Source organism: Hippopotamus amphibius, chromosome 8, assembly GCF_030028045.1.
Source record: "Hippopotamus amphibius kiboko isolate mHipAmp2 chromosome 8, mHipAmp2.hap2, whole genome shotgun sequence".
NCBI classification, from domain to species: Eukaryota; Metazoa; Chordata; class Mammalia; order Artiodactyla; family Hippopotamidae; genus Hippopotamus; species Hippopotamus amphibius.
This window is the reverse complement of record NC_080193.1, coordinates 126,838,736-126,859,920: the sequence shown is the minus strand read 5'-3', so window position 1 is coordinate 126,859,920 and position 21,185 is coordinate 126,838,736. Positions and strand designations below refer to the sequence as shown.

General features: G+C 37.8%; 1 protein-coding gene across 1 annotated transcript in view; it reads right to left on the bottom strand.

Moving 5' to 3' along the window:
• CHN1 (chimerin 1) overlaps positions 1-21,185 on the bottom strand; it is a 198,905-nt gene that overhangs the window by 63,203 nt on the left and 114,517 nt on the right. The window contains exon 7 of the mRNA XM_057746578.1: positions 16,824-17,112. Coding sequence (XP_057602561.1) covers positions 16,824-17,112 — 289 coding nt within the window. The remainder of the gene's footprint in view (positions 1-16,823; positions 17,113-21,185) is intronic.

The following is a 21,185-nucleotide window of genomic DNA, read 5'->3' as shown; positions in this document are numbered from 1 at the left end:
TCCAAAAAGTTTGAGAATCACGGATCTAATCCATTATTTGTAACCTTTACTGCAACAGATCCCTCTCTCTCTCTCTCTCCCCCTCTCTCCTCTCTCTCTCTCTCTCACACACACACACACACACACACACACACACACACACAGAGATAGAGAGAGAGAGAGAGAAAGAGAGAAAGACAATTATATTAATAGATGTCTGGGCCACATGTTGACTCTACTGAATCAAAATTTCTGCAGGCATCTCTACTGTACACAAAGCTTCATTGTTGAAAAGCTTCATTGGTGAGAGCACTGATTTGATTTGGCACTTGAATAAAAAAAACTATTCATGACTGCATGTTTCAGAACTTTCCCCAAAGTTTATTTTACATTAAAGTTATTTTTAAAAATATTATTCATTATTTTATTTCTCAAAAGTACTAACATTAGTAATAATATCTGTGATTTTTTTCTCTTACAGTTCTGAAGCAAATCTTTATTCATTGTTATTGGTTTCCCTGTTCCTGGGAGATACCATGAAAAATGATAAACTCAAAATGTGTTAAAAAGTTAAGAGGGGTTTTTTGTTGTTGTTGTTTTTTAAAGTAGTAAAGATAAATTTTATTCAAAAAGACTATTGCAATAGGGGGAGAGTGACTCCAGTATAGAACTGGGCTCCATCCCAAATACAAGTGGGGATTTACAGCCAAAGAGTAAGTGGCGGGCGGGGTGCTGCACTGGTGGATGGAGAAGTACTAAGAGGAGACATCAAGTCTGGGGGATTCTAGCTGAAGGCCAGGCAGGGTGATCAGATATCAGCTGGGGGTAGAGGGGATGCTGAGTTTGATTTGATATTTAGAATAGATATTAGAATTTCCAAGGGTAGGAATTCTCAATAAACTGATTTAGCAGGATTCTTTTTTTTTTTTTTTAGAGTGTACAATTTGGCATTTTTTTCTTATTAGTAATGTATATATGGCAATCCCAATCTCCCAATTCATTCCCCCCCAACCCTCCCCACTTTCCCCACTTGGTGTCCATATGTTTGTTCTCTACATCTGTGTCTCTATTTCTGCCTTGCAAACCGGCTGACGGTTACCATTTTTCTATATTCCGCATATACGTGTTAATATACAATATTTGTTTTTCTCTTTCTGTGAGAGGGGTTTTTTGTTTATTTTTCTTTTTGCCTCTAAATTATAATAAACTCTCTACAGTAAGTTTTACATATAGTCCCTGGAGCACTGATCTGAAAGACACTTCAATTGCCTTCAAAATCTTGTTTATTTAGGAGGTGACTGTCAACTCAAAGGTCTTTTGTCAGTTTCAAAAAGCTAAGTAAGCTTCAACTTTGACAATGAAATGCTAATAAGCACTCTGACGACTGAAATGATGAAAACCTGAAGATGTCAACCTGAATTTAAGTCAACTATTGAAAATGTAAAAGTGTGCTGACTTAAATATAATAAATGACATGCTTTATTATAAATCTCAGTTACCATTATATTTCATTAATACTCAGATAAATTATGTTAATCATTTAATATGGTTCAGTTATAAAAACTTTAAAGAAATTTATCCAGATCTCATTCTATTAAGTATACTGTGATTTAAAATACACATGCTGGGACTTCCTAGGTGGCGCAGTGGTTAAGAATCTGCTTGTCAATGCAAGGGACACAGGTTCGAGCCCTGCTCCAGGAAGATCCCATATGCCATGGAGCAACTAAGCCCATGAGCCACAACTATTGAGCCTGTGTGCTGCAACTACTGAAGCCCATGTGCCTAGAGCCTGTGCTCCACAACAAGAAAAGCCACCGCAATGAGGAGCCTGTGCACCACAACCAAGAGTAGCCCCCACTCGCCACAACTACACAAAGTCCATGTGTAGCAACAAAGACCCAACACAGCCAATCAATCAATCAATCAATAATACACATGCTGGATTACTGACAGCTTTGCACATGTATATACAATTTACAGCATCACATTAGTATAAATCCTTTCTTATTTATTTGTGTTGTTGTTCCAATGAAAGGAACAAGACTATTTGGATTTGTACACTTCTGTAGCACTTAAAGAAGGGAGGGTAGCATTTGACACAAGCAAGCATTAGAGAACTAAGCTACATTACAGGGAAAGAGAGTTTGTTCATTTTTTTATATTTAAAATTTGAACATAGACTTTCTTATTCTGTAAACTGGAATCTTCTTTTAATATTTGATAAGAGTTTACTTTAAAAACTGAACATAAGAGTTGCAGTTCTAGAGTAGCATCATGCCTCAATGGGTGAAGGGCCCATTTGAACTACGCTTCAACTTCCTCTGGACAGGTTCCAGGATGTTTTAACGTCTCTCTTTTGAGTAACCCAATTACTCAAAATACAGTGATCCACTTAGTCTAAAAACTAACACAGTCCAATGTTCAGTCTTCACGGTGACACCAAGGGGCATCTGGTAGAAGGGTCTGATTGTCCTCCGTGATTTCATATTTAAAAATAAAGGATGCACTATTAAAAAACACCCACAGAATCCCTTGATAACTCACCATAAACCTATCATCCCCAAAGATACCCACGTTATTATAATACCTACCCTCAAAAGGATTGCTATAAAGATTAAAGGAGATAATCTGGTAAAGTACTTAGCTGACTTTCTCACATAACCAGGCTCAATAAATGTTGTTACTACTGTTATTATTCTTAGTTTACAACTTTTAGAGGATCTATACTGAGGAGCAAGAAGAGACCTTCAATTCCCTGAGGCCAAAAAAAATTATATGACCAGCTCAAAGACTTAAAATCCTAGTCAGCAGCAGAGTCAAGCCTATACTTAAATGTGCACGTTTAAACTTAAAAGCTTTTGCACAGGAAAGGAAACCATAAACAAAATGAAAAGACAACCCACAGAATGGGAAAAAAATATTTGCGAATGACGTGACCAACAAGGGATTATTCTCAAAATATACAAACAGCTCATGCAGCTCAATATAAAAAAAACAACTTAATAAAAAAGTGGGCAGATCTAAATAGACATTTCTCCAAAGCAGACATACAGATGGCCCAAAAGCATGTGAAAAGATGTTCAACATCACTAATTATTAGAGAAATGCAAATCAAAACTACAAGAGGTATCATCTCACAGCATTCAGAATGGCCATCATCAAAAAGTCTATAAACAATAAATCCTGGAGAGGGTGTGGAGGAAAGGGAACCCTCCTATACTGTTGGTGGGAATCTAAATTGGTACAGCCACTATGGAGAACAGTATGGAGGTTCCTTAAAAAACTAAAAACAGAGTTACCAGCAATCCCACTCCTGGACATACATCTGGAGAAAACCATACTTCGAAAAGATACATGTACCCCAATGTTCATTACAGCACTATTTACAATAGCCAAGACATGGAAGCAACCTAAATGTCCATCAACAGATGAATAAAGAAGATGTGGTACATATATACAATGGAATATTACTCGGCCATAAAAAGAACGAAGGAATGCCATTTGCAGCAACCTGGACGGGTCTAGAGATTACCATACCTAGTGAGGTAAGTCAGACAGAGAAAGACAAATATCACATGATATCACTTGTATGTGGAATCTAAAACATGATACAAATGAACTGATTTACAAACCAGAAACAGACTCAGACTTAGAAAACAAACTTATGGTTACCAAAGGGGCAAGATGGGGGTGTTATAAATTAGGAGGTTGGGATTAACACATACACACTACTATATATAAAACAGGCAATCAACAAGGACCTACTGTATAGCATAGGGAACTCTACTCAATACTCTGTAATAAACTATATGGGAAAAGAATCTGAAAAAGAATAGACATGTATAACTAAATCACTTTGCTGTATACCTGAAACTAACAGCACTGTAAATCAACTATACTCTTAATATAAAATAAAAGTTTTCAAAAATCTGCATATTTTCAGTCTGTTCTACTTCTTAGATAATAAGGTCTCAGAAGTACAGAATCTTAAGTCTGAGAAACCTCTTGCAGGTTAAAAAAGAAAATTTATGGGTGACAGCTAGAAGGGACCTGAATGACACCTATGAAGCTGAGTCCTTCCTTTTACAACTGAGGTTCAGAGAGATTGATGACATGCTGAAAGTGACATAATTAGTTCAAGTCATAAGATGAGGATCCTGATCTTCTGTTCCAAGGAGATGCCCAATTAAAAAAAATTGTTTTGGGGGGGGGGGGTGTGTGGGAATGACTGGATAAATAGGAGACAACATGTGATAATCAAAGCTCCTTCTGAAGTGCTTTTATTTGAGGAATAAAGCTGGATATCTGTGGAAAACAAATCTCAAAAAATAAGGAATTAAGAGAGAAAAGGAGTAGCATAAAGAGAGCATTTGAACTAGACGCTGCGGACTGCTCCAAAGCTATGACCAAACATTAGCCCGTAGGGCTACAGAATTTCTTTTACGGGTTAAGACCAGATCAAATGTTAAAGATCCCTTATTGTTTATGTATTCTGTCCTAGAGCAAAAAAAAATAATTTCGCTTAAAAGTTTAGAATACTTTGGTATGAAACCCAAAGTGAAAGGTTAAAATCCCTTATTTACAATCTAATATCACTATGAATTTAAAAAATATGAGAGATAGGATTAAGATGGCAGAGTAGGAGGACGTGTGCTCACTCCCTCTTGCAAGAGCACCAGAGTTACAACTAACTACTGAACAATCATCGACAGAAAGACACTGGAACTCATCAAAAAAGGCACCCCACATCCAGAGACAAAGGAGAAGTCACAATGAGACGGTAGGAGGGGCGCAATCACGTTAAAATCAAATCCCATAAATGCTGGGTGGGTGACTCACAAACTGGAGAACAGTTATACTGCAGAAGTTCACCCGCTAAAGTGAGGGTTCTGAGCCCCACATCAGGCTTCCCAACTTGGGAGTCCAGCAACAGGAGGAGGAATCCCAAGAGAATCAGACTCTGAAAGCCAGTGGGATTTGATTGCAGGACCTCCACAGGACTTGTGGAAACAGATTCCACTCTTGGAGGGCACACAAAAAAATATGCTCACCAGGACCCAGGGGGAGGGAGCAGTGACCCCACAGGAGACTGAACCAGACCTACCTGCTGGTGTTGGAGGGCTGCCTGCAGAGGTGGGGGGCAGCTGTGGCTCACAGAGGAGACAGCGGCACTGGCAGCAGGGATTTTGGGAAGTGCTCATTGGCGTGAGCCTTCCCAGAGTCTGCCATTAGCCCCACCAAAGAGCCTGTGGGCTCCAGCACTAGGTGGCCTCAGGCCAAACAACAAACAAGGTGTGAACACAGCCCCACCCATTAGCAGACTAGCAGATTAAAGCTTTACTGAGCTCCGCCCACCCAGCCCTACCCACCATCAGTCCCTCCCATCAGGAAGCACACAGGAGGCTCCTAGATAGCTTCCTCCACAAGAGGGCAGACACCAGAATCAAGCAGTATCAGCAGTATTTCGTCTTGTGGAACTGAAAACCACAGCCACAGAAAGATAGAGAAAATGAGAAAGCAGAGGACTTTGTACCAGATGAAGGGACAGGATAAAGCCCCAGAAAAACAACTAAATGAAGAGATAGGAACCCTTACAGAAAAAGAATTCAGAATAATGATAGTGAAGATGACCCAGGACTTTGAAAATAGACTGGATGCAAAGATCGAAAAGTTTACCAAAGACCTAGAAGAATTAAAGAGCAAACAAACAGAGATATGCAACACAATAACGGAAATGAAACATATACTAGAAGGAACCAATAGCATATTAACTGAGGCAGAAGGGCGAATACGTGACCTGAAATACAGAATGGTGATCATCACTGATGCAGAAAAGAATCAAGAAAAAAGAATGAAAAGAACTGAAGACAGCCTAAGAGACCTCTCAGACAAGGTCAAATGCACCAACGTTTGCATTATAGGGGTCCCAGAAGGAGAAGAGAGAGAGAAAGGACCCGAGAAAATACTGGAAGAGATTATACTGGAAGAGATTGAAAACTTCCCTAACATGGGAAAGGAAATAGCTACCCAAGTCCAGGAAGCACAGAGAGTCCCAGGCAGGATAAATCCAAGGAGAAACACGCCAAGACATATATTAGTCAAGCTGACAAAAATTAAAGACAGAGAAATGTTATTAAAAGCAACAAGGAAAAACAACAAATAACATACAAGGGAACTCCCATCAGGTTAACAGCTGATTTCTCAGCAGAAACTCTGCAAGCCAGAAGGGAGTGGCATGATATATTTCAAGTGATGACCGAGAAGAATCTACAACCAAGAATACTCTACCCAGCAAGGATCTCAATCAGATTTGATGAAGAAATCAAAAGCTTGACAGACAAGCAACAGCTAAGAGAATTCAGCACCACCAAACCAGCCCTACAACAAATGCTAAAGGAACTTCTCTAAGCGGGAAACATAAGAGAAGAAAAGCACCTACAAAGACAACAAAACAATTAAGAAAATGGTAATAGGAACATACATATCGACAATTACCTTGAATGTAAATGGACTAAATGCATCAACCAGAAGACACAGACTGGCTGAATGGATACAAAAACAAGACCCATATATATGCTGTCTACAAGAGACCCACTTCAGACCTAGGGACACATACAGACTGAAAGTGAGGGGGTGGAAAAAGATATTCCATGCAAATGAAAATCAGAAGAAGGCTGGAGTAGCAATACCATATCAGATCAAATAGACATTAAAATAAAAAATGTTACAAGAGACAAGAAAGGACATTACATAAAGATCAAGGGATCCATCCAAGAAGAGGAGATAACAGTTATAAATATATATGCACCCAATATAGGAGCACCTCAATACATAAGGCAAATGCTAACAACTATGAAAGAGGAAATGCAAGGCAGAAATCGAGACACAGGTGTAGAGAACAAACACATGGACACCAAGTGGGGAAAGTGGGGAGGGTTGGGGGGGGAATGAATTGGGAGATTGGGATACCAAATTGTACACTCTAAATATATGCTGTTTATTGTCTGTTAACTGTATCTCAATAAAAGTTCTTAAAAAAAAACAAAGAAAGAAAAAAAAATATGAAAAAAAAAATCAGTCCCTTTGCAATAACTATGAGCACTCTTTCCAAATAAAAGCATCTGTCATAATCATTATCTTAGGCAAAGGCATTTGGGGAGGAGCCTTTTCTAAAAAGAAAAAAAGGAAATTCACTATTCACATTGAAATAAGTGGTGATTAGAATGTTACATCCACCAGAGAGCAAAATATTTCTGGTTTAAATAATAGTTCCAGCTAAGTCCCTCTGTTGCAGATGGAACTTACGGCAATCCTTTCCTCTCAAAAAGCTTTGTTAATTTAGAACTGGGTAACTGTAATGATGCAGAAGCTTGGCGTGCTCGTTCGTGCGTGTGCGCGCACTCTCTCTCTCACACAAACTCTCTCTCTCTCTCTCGAAGGATAAACAGCAGAATGTTATTGGTTATGTTATCCACCAATAGTGGGATATGGTGGGATTTTTATGTTCTTATTGTTTTTCACTGTTTTCTCATTCACTCACATTCCAATAGGCTTTTCTGAGGAAGACGGGAGAAAAGTTATAACCATTTCTCCAGGAATTTTATATGACCCACAGTCCTCCCATGGAAGCTTGTCACACAAGAGAATGTCATTCTTCACCTGGGACTGGGCAAAGAACTCTGATCTACAGGATTCTTGAGTGGGTTGCACCTGCATGCTTTCAAGGATTATAAGGAGAGAAATCTAAATGCTTTAGCGGCCTTGATAAAGCTGAAAAAAAAAAATGCTCTAGTGGTGTTCCATAGGGAATTCTGGAATTTTTATATCACTGACACAAAGAATGCCTTTTTTCCTTGGAGTAGACTGGAGGAGGAAGCAGAAATGGTAGTTTTTCTCATTGTGATACCTGGTACCATGTAGTACAGTTCACATTCAGAGAGCAGGGGACACCCTTACTTTTCTATCAACTTGACCATGACTAACACCTGCCATGGGACCTAGCCCAGGTCAGAGAGGAATGGCAAGGGGGATAGCCAGTGATTAAAGGGGGGCTGGCTGACTGCTTCTGGCTCGGGTCCAAGACCGCAGCAGATCTCCCTCCCTGCACCTAAGAGCCCTTTCTCATTGTACACCCAAATTTATTAAAGTCCTTATTACAGATTAAAAAGTGAAGAGTCGGGCTTCCTAGGTGGCGCAGTGGTTAAGAATCTGCCTGCCAATGCAGGGGACACAGGTTCAATCCCTGCTCCAGGAAGATCCCACATGCCGCGGAGCAACTAAGCCTGTGCGCCACAACTATTGAGCCTGTGCTTTAGAGCCCATGAGCCACAACTATTGAGCCCATGCGCTGCAACTACTGAAGCCCATGTGCCTAGAGCCCATGCTCTGCAACAAGAGAAGCCATGGCAATGAGGAGCCTGCGCACCACAACGAAGAGCAGCCCCCACTCACCACAACTAAAAGCCCGTGCACAGCAAAACGACCCAACACAGCCAATAAAATAATTAAATTAATTAATTAAAAAAAATCGAATGAAGATATTTACTTTAAAAAAAAAAAAAAAGTGAAGAGTCCACAGTGATAGGGTTTAACTTCAACAAGTTATAGTATCTTACAATCACGACCGCATACCAATAATTCCTTTGTTGCTCATATTTCCCTAAAAATACATGACCTGGGACTTCCCTGGTGGTGCAGTGGCTAAGAATCTGCCTGCCAGTGCAGGGGACACGGGTTCGATCCTTGGTCTGGGAAGATCCCACATGCCATGGAGCAACTAAGCCTATGCGCCACAACTATTGAGCCTGCGCTCTAGAGCCCAAGAGCCACAACTATTGAGCCCTTGTGCCACAACTACTGAAGCCTGAGCATCTAGAGCCCGTGCTCCACAGCAAGAGAAGCCAGCGCAATGAGAAGCCTGCACACCACAACAAAGAGTAGCCCCTACTCTCAGCAACTAGAGAAAGCCCACACACAACAACGAAGATCCAAAGCAGCCAATAAATAAATAAATTTATTAAAAAATAAAAAATAAAAATAAATAAAATAAAAATACATGACCTGAGATATTTTACCATCTAAAATCAGAGATAAGGAAGATAGGTGTTTAAAGATAATAAGATGATGTGTTTATAATAAATAAAAAGAAAAAAGATGGCAGTCCGAAGTGCTATAAATGTAGAAAGCTAAAACATTAAATAGGATGTCACCTGTTATATCAACCATTAAACAAATTTCTTGTCAGATGCAAATCTAAGCAGTAGTTGCCCCAGGCAGGGGGTGGAGGTAGGATTTTCTACAAAGGGGCACCAGGGAACTTTCTGGAGTAATGAAATGTTCTACATTTGGTTGGACATAGTGGTTACACAGGTGCATACATTTGTCAAAGCGCATCAAACTGTACACGTAACTGTATACATTTTACTGTATGTAAATTATACTCAATAAAGTTCACTTATAAAGAATGCTCAGAAAACGAGCCTCTAAAGAGGTATGGGCTCATTTGTAGAGTTTCCCCCATTATATGGAAAAACAGAACTTTTTCAAGGGATAGGGTATCAGTTTTTTCCTTACTATGAACTTGGGTAGCAGCCCAAAGTCATTTTAAAGTTATGAAGCAACCACAATCAGGGATCCCTTCCTGTTGAGTGGGCAAAAGGAAGGGAGGTGTAAATCCCTTAAGAAGGTGTTAAATAATCTGCAGCTTACATAAAAGCTTCTGCTTTTGGAGGGATATTTTACAGTAAAGGTGACCTTTTGTCAAACACTTGCTGGTAAATAAGTATAGTAACTTAGAAATTATCAAGGAAAATGTTTAAGTTGTATGAGATATAAAATTTCATAATGTAAAACAGATCAACAGCATTAGTGGATTTTCAATGGATGGTTTCAGAAGCTAAGGAAATAGAGGATAGCAGGGTTGATTCATTCAAGTTACTGAAGAAACCATAGTGAAATAGTAGACATACAAATAAGGGTATCAACAGTAGCCATTACAGATGTCTATAATTTCTTATTGAAAGTATCTAATTATTGCAATATAAAGCTCAGGTTTGAGCATTTTTGACCAGTTATAGTAACTTGAAGGAAACCCAAGAGGAGTTCAGGACTAACTTATGCGGCCATATAAAACCATTAAGTTTTCATAACTTACAAAAAAGGCTCAGGGCATGGCTATGACTTATCAGTCTCTGAGAAATCTAAATATTAGGAGGAAAGAGAAATGACTCCAAATATAAGGGGGAAATATGCAGCAAAAAGCATAAGATGAAAATTACAGATCCAAATCATTGAGCAAAAGATCTAATATAAGGATTTACTAAAACTGGAGAGCTGATTCTTTTAGAATTGCCCACAAAGTTAGTTTTTGAGCAACATGGGAAGGCCAGATTATTGCTTGATTGTCTCTACTTGCTTGGGACCCCAAAATGCTATTACCATCCTAAAGCCACCAGAGTTGATTTCTGTTTCACAAAGTTAATGGACAGGGATCTTGTTATCAATGATTATTTTCCCACCGAAATGCTAAAGGCTCTGAAATAGCAATTGTGAAAGTATTTCTAACAGCTTCCTTTTCCAACCCTCAAACCAGTAATTTAAGAGTTATTTTATTTATTTAATTGGCTCATATACAGAAATCTTCCAAAACTGCAGCTGGCCTGGAAAATTACAATTTGGTCTTCCGTTGGCCTGATTCTTTGGAGCTGAAGAACTGATGTTTATCTTCCACCTTCCTCTTTCCATCTGCTTTTCACTAATGGCTTTCAATTACTAATCCTTTCTGTGGGTGATCCGATGGAAGGACAGATGAGGTTCACATAAACAATTTCCTGGGCCCCATTTCAGCTTTCATTAATCACTTCACGTATGAGATTCTCTGATGGGGTCTAGGTTGTCCTGACACACGACTGACAATGTGAGTTTGGGGAGATGCCCCTTGCCACATTGGCTTCTTCGAGCATGTCACTAAAGAGGTATGTCTATCCACTACTCTTCACAATCTACTTCATGTCACAAAGACAATTTTTCTGTAACTTAAATGGTATATCTATGGAAAGAGGAATGGCCCTCCCTGCCTCACAGGGACAATCTAAAGATTCTGAGTTCTTAAAGGGAAAAATATAGACTATCAAGTTGAATTAGTATACTTTTCTTTCTCAGTCTTAGGACTGAATTACATCAGGGCCTTGGATTTGGCTGAATTCATAAAATACAGTAACATTCATTTGTTCATTTAGTCAACAACCGTTTATGTAAAACTCAAGGTGCTGATTCCGAAATGAAACGATATTGTGGGATTAAAGCCTTTGAAACTGGGGTAGGTGCCAGAACGTCATATTAATTTCTGATTCATGATTCTGAAAAATTGGTGTTCTTATCTACAAAAGTGTTTCCTGTAGTCTGTTGGGCTGTTATAGCAGCAAACTCAAATCAGAGTAAGTGCAACTTAATATTTGCTTAACACCTGTAATATAACACAGATTACACAGGTAGCCTGCCTCTTGCTATCAAGGTGTCTATGTTAATTAAATAGGGTAGAAACAGTGAAAACATTACAGTGTAAGTTCTTTGAGGCAGGGCTTATTTCTTGTAAATCTTTTAGTACTTCCAGAGCCTGGCCTGTTTCCTTACAAACAGACAGTTGAATTAAATGCAATTAATTTTGGTAGAAGATGACTTAGTTCATGGAAACCAAAGAAGAAATGAGGATGATAGTCTGCTGTGCTCTTAACTTGTTTAAGTTCCAAGACAACTTCTGAGTAACAGGAAGAATTTCTTTATATAGAGACTCGTAAAAGACTACTTAGAAAATAAAGTGTGAGGACATTAAGGCAAACGAAGGAGAAGGTTTACCCTGCTGGAGTTAAGAGAATAAGCAGACTTAGAAGTTAGGGGAAATTTGAGAGATCCTAACAGTCTCAACAAGGAGTGCAGGTTCAATAATTGTTCACTCGCAGGCAGAGGACCAGAAGGCTTTACCTGTCTTACAATTAGGGAAAGTAGAGTTAAAATGCTGGCCAATACTAAAATGTAAATATGACAGGAAAATAACATATTTTAGCCTTAAAAGTCATTAGCACATTATTGGGCAAAGACACATGCTTCTTAACTGGACACAATTAGAGGTATCACAGTCTTGTTAAGAGAAACTCCACTTTTTGATGAAGCAAGTAGGAGCCTTTTGATGTTATCTTTTAAACTCAGAGGGCAACTGAAACATTGAAAAGACAGATCTTGAAGAGAAACCTGAACATGCTGTTTCTAGCAAAGGCAGGGGGACCATATTGAGATCCATGAATGGGCATCTGGTTGGAGATCACTCTGAGCCTAGACGCAATAATGCATCATGTACAAGGAAGGGCACTTTATAAAATCTCATTAATACTCACAACCACCAGTGCAGTGGAATCCATAAACCTTATTTTAGAGGTTGAGGCAAATAAGACCCAAGGAGGTTAAGGGCTTGCTAAGAACACACAGAATAATATATACTTATTATGTACTGACAATGTAGGTTTCTTTTCTTAAACTGTACTTGATTTCTTAAGAAGGACAGTTACAGAGGAGGAGAAATCCACTATGAGAAGTTGTAGTCTCCTCATAAATTACTAAATTGATTTTTTAATACAAATAAGTGACCCTGGGTACATCTGGCAGTTCTTTAAAGGCCTGTTCACCCTGAACAACTGATTCTAACTTTGAACAAGCCACAGAGGAGACTTGAGCGTGTAAATTTGACAAGGTGCCAGAGGGATGGATGTGGATTAAGGCAGAGTTAAGGAGAACAAGAGGAGCACAGCTTGGGGAGGAACAAGGAAGGAGGAAAAATGGTCCAAAAGACTGGGAAAACACAAAATCCAGTAACCAAACACAATTTTTTTTAGACTGCTTCATGCTACTCACTCCTTAGCAGACCAGACAGCCCATGCTCCTTCTGCTTTCCCAAGGAGCCATTTTATGGAGGTAACCAAAGAATTCCCAAAGAATTCCAGTAGTCATGGCAATTTTTGGCACGGCTTTCATTTCAACTTCACGTTTCACAAGGCCTTTTTTAATACATATACATTCTGATGATCCCCAATGAAGTCTTTGAAAAATGAAATTCAAATGTACAGGAAATTCATTAAGAATAAATTAATATGAAAAATGCCAAGAACTGCATTCATTTCAAATTTCCAGGGAAAGAAAACATACATACACAAACACGCAGACACATGTAGGTTATTCAGCTTGGTGAATGAACTTCCATAAAACCAACGAGCAGATTTTGCCCCACTTCGCCATCACAGGGCATCCTCACATGTGAGACAGGTTTGGAGCTTAGAGGACTAAACTCAAAAGTAAAGAGGTGTTGGCTAGAGTGAGAGTTCTGATTCACAGCACAGTTTGTGAAATGCAAATTATATATTTTATTTGACAGTTTCTATTATTAACAGTCATAAGAGACATTTTCAAAATCATGGTTTTGGGAGATTTAAAGTTACATTATTAATAAGTGTAAAATTATAAAACCATTGCAGTCTGTCAGAGGTCTAGTGTCTGTTGAAGCAAGTGTACTATATTCATCACTTGGAAGAAGAAACTATTAAAATGCAGTTCCAAGATAAATTTTTTAAAAGTAACTAATAAAAGTTGGGCTCTTGGCCAACCTAGACCACCAAAGGTAAGCTGTTCTAGAAGAGAAGGAAATCTGGCTTTACAACATACTATAGCTTCATGATTGAAAAGCATTGTCAGAAATGCTGAGATACATTTAAAATTTCTAATTGATATTGAAACTGAGGAAGCAACTTTAATAGTTAATGAGAAAAATGACACAGATATCGCTTGGGAAAAAAATTTCCCTCTCACAATAGGCCACCAGATTTCCTAGGGACAACAAAGAATCTTCAGGATTCACTTTCTGTGGTAAAAAGCTTTATGGCCATAAAACCATCCGGCCAACCTTCCACAAAGGTTCAGACGCTCAACTTACACCTTAAGGACTAAAAAAAATATATGTGTAGAATTCTCATCCTTTGATTTTAGAACAAGGAAAGATCTTAAGAGATCATCCGGTTTAAAATTTCCCAAAGTGGGTTCCACAAAATATTATTTTCCCAAAATGTTCTGAATAATGGCAGGGTTTGGGAGCACTCTTGAGAGTCATAATGCACATTAGGCATTAGCAGAGTTGAGATGCCTACAGAAAAGAAATGGTTAAGTTAAAAAAGAAAACAATTTTTATCAAATCTATTTGAGCACGGAACCCTTTTTGCAGTAAGTATTTATTAAAATCCTGTAAAAATTGTTTTAGAAAACCTCTTGTCTTATATATGAGGAAAGTGAAGTCCAGACAGGCTAGGGGATTGCCCTAAGGCCATACAGTTAGCAGATAAGCAAAAAACAGATCTCTCCTCTCTCGATCCCACTCCAGTGCTCTTTCTCAAGCTGTTTGCTCTCCTACAAAACCTGCACTCCCTGAAGGATCAGACTATATAAACCAGACCATGGATGCCATCTAGTCCAAAGCCCTCCTATTTAAAGGTGGGAAACACAGTCTCAGAGAAGTGAAAAAGCTTGCCCAAAGTGACACAGAAAAATCAATGCCTGTAGTAGAACCTAGCTCTTCATTCCAATGCTACTATCCCTTCCACAACAGCATACTAGCTCCCGCAAAGCCAACACTTTTTGCCTCTGAGGAAAAGCAGTGATGGACAAGAGGGGATTTAGCTATTTAGGACCCAGTAAAATATTTACTAAACCATGCTTGTGTCAGTAGGTATTTTAAATCAGTTAAACATGATTGTCTTTACTTACAAATGTCATCCACTGTGACAGGGAATCAATGTTTCAAGCTGTTGAACAGGTCATCATCCCTGTCCTGTTGGATGACACCTGTAAATAAAATAAATCTAGTTTTGAGTGAGTAGATTTTAAGCCAACTGGATTTAAGATGCATGCAGTTTAAAGCTAAGAGTAGTTTCTAAGACATGATTCTTAATCCAGGCTTGCTGAAGAGAAACACTTTCCAGGGCCAGCTATTTCACTCTACGTCACTGGCCTTCAGCACAAAAAAATCCAGGTAATGTAACAGGTAACATTGCCAGAATACATAGCGTATTGTGGATCCTAGAGCTAAAAGCATCCTCTAGGCACTAGCTACCTCAGTCTCTTGCCTCTGTGAATATTACTTTCACCTTGTAGGAGGGACAACCAAGGCCCTGTGAGGTTAAATGACTAGCCCAATGTTAAATAGCTAAGTGTCTTTAGCTTGAGTCCCTTAATGTAGAAAAAGGTATACAGAACACATTAGCAAAGGTTATCATTAGGCTGATCAAATTTGAAAGACTCACAGGTACATATTTAAAAAATATTTCACAGATGTTAACTTAGAATATTCAAGGCACATCTTCATAACATATAATATCAGTATTAGATATCTGAATACAAGCATTACTGAAAATGCCATGAATGAAAAATAACCAAAAGTGAGAAAATGGGAACTAGAGTGAAAAGAACAGTATTAAATACAGCATGCATTTAGGACTGTAAATTCTGGTTACTTCCAAAAAAGATTTGTAGTTCCTAACAAATTTAAGTATATGAAAAACCATTTGCTACAGTCTATAATTTAAAATGTTGGCTTCTCTGTAGCCACAAAATGCCATTCTAAGTAAGATCTTCCAGAAACTAAAAGTTGAACTGGACAGTGAACATCTGAAATTTCCATTCTGTACCTAAATACTCCAAGATAATGGGAGGAATTTTAGGATGCTTCCTTGAGGTAATATGACTCTCATAGTAGCATTAACACCAAACTCATATTGAGCGCTTACTTTGTGCCAAACCCTGTTTGATTATTTTATACATACTATCTCATTCGGTCAATCCTAGCAAGCTGATTACTATTACAATTTTACATTAAAGCACAGAGAATTTAAGTAACTTGTTCGCTCAACTGGTAAAATGAGAGAATTTTCATACAAATATATTTGGTGACAGAATCAAGCTCAAATTGCTATATAATACTACATTTCTTTAATATGGCAACTTAGGATACTCAAAAATATAAGAATTAACTAACACAATCACAATTAGAATACATAAAATTCTCCCAACTAAATCCCACACAATATAAAACGAGGAAATTCTCACTCTTTTTCCTAGGGGATGAAAGGGAGGACAATTTTCAACGTAAAATTCTCTTAATGCCAAGGAATTAAAACTTCTGATGTTAACCTTAACTATATTACAATTAAAACATGACAAATCAAAAACTCAAATTATCTTTCATAATTAAAGAAAAGTATACCTTCCTAATTCAGTTACTTCATAAGCCCATAAAGAGATAAATTCTCCTGTTACTCAAGACTGACTCTCAAAATAGTATAACAGTTATTGATAGACTGAATTTAATCATGTGTATTTAAAAATATAGATTATCTATCAATTTGCTAAAGAACAGAACTATTTGTAAAGCAAATTATCTTTAAGGGAAACAATGTAAATTTGATAGACAATATGACCCCCTTAATTTTTTATGTAATACAGCTAGTGTAAGTTATGCTTCTGACCAAAACCCCTGAACTTCTTTACTAGGGGTCATTTTTCCAACAAATTTTTAAGACTGTGAAACTGATAAAATAGGAGATAATCAGGAGTACAAAAATAAACCTGACATATTTTAAATGAACAAGAATTAGATATATGCAAAGCTCAGCATCACAGAGACTAGACATTAAGGAAAATGCATATCCCTTACAAAGCACTGTGGAGAAGTCAATCTCTTCTGGCAATAATGGTTTTCTTATAAGAACCCGAAACAGAAGAAGATAAAGTGTGGTTTCATGGTAGCTTACCCTTTTCTCTGATACCCCATCCTGGCCTGTAGAATCTTTCTCATCAAGTGTCTCTTTCAGGACTGGCATATGTTTTTGGTATGCTTGCTCTCTGTTTAAGGTTGTGTATCCTATGTGCTCATAAATTGGGTTTATCGTCATCTTGGCAATGTATTCTGCTGCCTTGGTTTCAACATAGAGAGTAATCAATCCATCAGTCACCAGATCGTGGATGGACTCAAAGCGCTTCTCCCCAACAAAGTGCTTTCCATCGTAGTAGAGCCTGAAGTTTCTGGTTTGACTTCCAAATCTGCCTCAATGAAATGGGAAAGATGTTTTTAAGAAAAGTAAGCAAATGAATTCTTTCTGAAAAAAATTTTTTAAACTATTGCTTTGTGTGTGTCTTCTCTGTTTAAATAAACTGTGGCTAATCTCTATGAATCGTCTGGAATATGGAAAATTAAACTTTTGAACACAAAGAACGAATCTGCAACAATGAGGGATAAATAGCCAAAAGCATGCCTACCCTAGAAGGAAAACTTTGTTCTTATTTATCTCTTTAAGCCACTTCATTATGCCTGTAGGAAAAACAGGGGAAAATAAACCTCATATCCTATTAGAACACATTCAATAATCAACTGATCAACTATATAATGTATGAAATTTTTATATTAGCACGTTCTCTCCAAGTTGATCAATAAAAGTATTCAAAGTATTTCAGACCGCAGCATTCATGTCTTTTAATGGGAAAGCTCAACTTAGGACTCACCAGAGTGTGATGCTAGCAATCATTTAAAGTAGAGCTGATTCCAGAACCTGAGTCATACGGTAGGGCAGGATGGCACAGAAACACACCTTCACTATTTCTAGCCATGGGTCAAGGACTTGCTCTTCCCTTTTACATAGTCACTCTTCTGTCTGCTTGTTGAGTTTGGGCGAGAAATGCTTGCAATATATATAGGGCATATAAGTCATCAACTATTAGACTCTAGAAATTTTGTTCTCACTTTTATGTTTCAGTGCCATTTTTAAAACACTGAAGAATGGTTTGCTTTTATGATAATTTCAGTATTTTGCTTCCTGTGGCAAACCTCGGAAATGGATCCAAGTTGGCACGATTAGCGTAAGTGTCCTTCCAAGATGACAAAGACAAGAACACACACTGACTTTAATAAAAGCTGATGCCAAAAGGCATCAAGGGCCATGTCACAGTCTCTGGAAGGTAGCCCTGAGTGAGCCTAATTTAAAACTAAACAAATCAGAAAGGAAAAATTTAATTTCACTGTTAAGAATACACAGAACAGAGAAGAACTAAAATACTAAATTAATAACTGTTTGAGTAAAAGTGTTTAAATAAAACTGCAAACTTATGCAATAATACTAATTCTGGTATAGGTTATGTTTCAGGAGGACAGGAGTTATAAACTTCTTAAGATTTCACTTTAAATGTGCCCTAAAAAAGGAAACAAAATATTTTTTATAATGGCCTGAGGTATCTCTGTTTTTGTCGTTCATACTAGACTTTAATAATTATTTAACCTAGAACCCAATATTCTATCCATGCTGGTCCTGTTTCTAAAATAAAATTGATCTACCTTTTGGTTCTTACAAGCAATTAAATTCTGATTTATGTTCAAGTGAATGATCCATACAATTCCACTTTCCCATTCTCATTTTCCTCTAATGTTAGAGGCATTTCTCCCAAGTACATTTTCATTATAATGTAGGTCTAAAAAGTTGGAAGGTAAAATTTCTACACTAAAGTTAAATATAAACTTTTTTCAGTTTAACATACTGCTTTTATTATTTCCTTTTCACTAATATTCATCATCTGTTACTGAGAAATAAAAATAGAGAGCCACTTTATAAATTTTGTAAGGTTTATACAGCAATAAACATAGCATTGTTAAACATTAAGTTCCTTTATATTTCAGTTGTATTCAGAAGCATTTCAATAAGGGATTAGACCATTTTACTCCGCAGCGGCTTAAGATTTTACAATAAGCAGTTTCACAATGGGCACAGCGCTTAAAATAAAGACTATCTAAGCAATGGTGGCAGGCATTTGTCACTCAACTGTCTTCTGAAATCTGAGAAGTCTGGGAGCAGAAGGGAAGATGGCTGAACTGGCCTCATGGGGGCTGGGATGGTTAATCAGAAGAGTGGAAATCTGAGGTTAGATTTCTTGGCACTTCAAAATGGAGCTGTTTCTAAGCCATCCAAGGAGAGGGTTTCCTGGCTACCTCCTCTTCGTTACTGGGCAAAAAAGTCTAAGTTAGTTTGTCCGTTTCTCTTTCTCAACTCAGTGACTTTAAGAGATCCTATGCTCGACTCCCAATTCCTCCTCAGGCTGTACTTGAGCGCTAGACTTCCAGTCCAACCAAGCTTCCAGCCTTAAGGGAGCCAATCATAACTAAAATAATTCATAGTATGGGTTGATTAAAACTTAATATCAAAGGACAAGAAACTGAATTTCTGTTTTGGAACTATGATAACTATGATTGAATTTTTAAGAAAAATTGCATTATTTTTACTAAAGGAACTATAAGCTTTTGTATGCCTACTCTGAATATCCCTCTCTTTTATTTTGGAAGCTACATAAACAACAGCATCGCCCTACAGACTGACGGAGAGACTTCACCCCTTCCATGATCTGAAAGCCATGACAGAGAATCTTTGAGCAAGGTGGGGAGTGAGTGTGTCTATTCTACAAAAAAGAGCCATAAAAAAGGAGATGCCAAAGCTAAAGGCAAATAAGGAATCCTTCCTTATAAAAATTTATCACTCACAGACTGTCATTTATACAACAAACATTTAAGAAGACACCCAGGAAGTCTTAAGTATTAGTAGTTCATAATGAAGTTCCTGTTTCCTTGATAACCTCAATGGGAAGTAAATAAACATAAAAACAAGTCAATACAAAGACAAGATGAAATCCTGAGTTTTAAAAAGTTCATCTTTAGAATGATTTCTAAAAAATGATTATAATAATGTGTGTACAACCTTGTTCATAAACAGAAAAGTTACATTTCTCTGCAGCGATACATGAAACCAAGTAAATCCAGTATCTCCCTCACTCTATGAAAATCAAGAAACTCACTTTCTAATAAGATCTGACATATACACTCAGAGCTACTGCTTACATCCCAGTACAAAAGGCCTTTGCAGTCATGAAATAGGGTTTGGACAGGGGCAGGCAAGTCCTGGGTCCTTTGTGTTTAACAGAAAACTTTAGGCTTTTGGCATCAGACAAATTAAGTTTAAATCCTGGATCCGCCACTCAGCTGTGTGATTTTAGGAAAATCATGCTTCAGATTCTGCATCTAGAAAACAGGAATAACATTACCCTATACAGTAATAACAATACATGGCTGTGAGCATTACATAAGAATATTTAAGTTAAGGCTAAATCCAGTTGACCCTTGAACAGCACAGCTTTCAACTGCGCTGGTCCACTTAGAGACATGGGTTTTTTCAACAGCAAATCTTACAGCACTACACTATCTGCGGCTGGTTAAGTCCATGGATCCAGCAGAAGGCCAACCATAAGTCATACGTGGATTTTCCACTGTGCAGACAGTAGGTGAGCCAACCACCACACTGTTCAAGGGTCAACTGTACATAATAGGTTCAAAAGCAGTCCCCTTTCTTCTCTGTTAGCTAAGACCTACCTCTGCAGAGAAAGACAGAATGATTACCAAACAATAAAGTAAAACAAAAGATATTCGATAAATATGCACTGAAGACAGCTGAATAAATAATTGGTAACACTGGTTGTATAGGAACATCTCTGCCCAGGATGACTTTAAAGTCAATGAAAGGCAAGAAGGAGTTCTTTGTGAGCTTTTTACTCAGGATACCCCTGAGTATGTTTATACTATGTGGTTAACTGAGTGGAAATACAACAGTGTAAAGAGGAGAGGAGAGAAGCTGGAAGAGTCCTTCCACATGGGCTTGGGAGTTAGGTTTCTGATTTCAAAGGAGAAAGGTCAGTAAATACACATGTACTGAAAGTAGGACATATTAAATGGATCTAGTGACAACTACTGAACTCTTGAAGGCAGAGTACTGATTTGTAACAATTGTTAATGCTAAACTATTTTCCCTTCATTTTTATAGGAAAATATTCTTTCCATCTTTTTCTTATATTTATTTCCTACTTCTGCCTTTGCTTTTACAATAGCTGTTCATTTTTTGATGAATATGGCTGAAACTCGATCTAGGTCCAATCCTCACCTAGGTAGAGTTCAACAAGATGAAAATTCATTTTCTCCAAAGCGGTACTCTAGCTAACAAATAGAAAGACTGGGATAATCTGCTCTGAACTGTTGTACATAATTACCACTTTCTAGAAAGAATGTCTTTTTCTCCAGTGATTCCAGG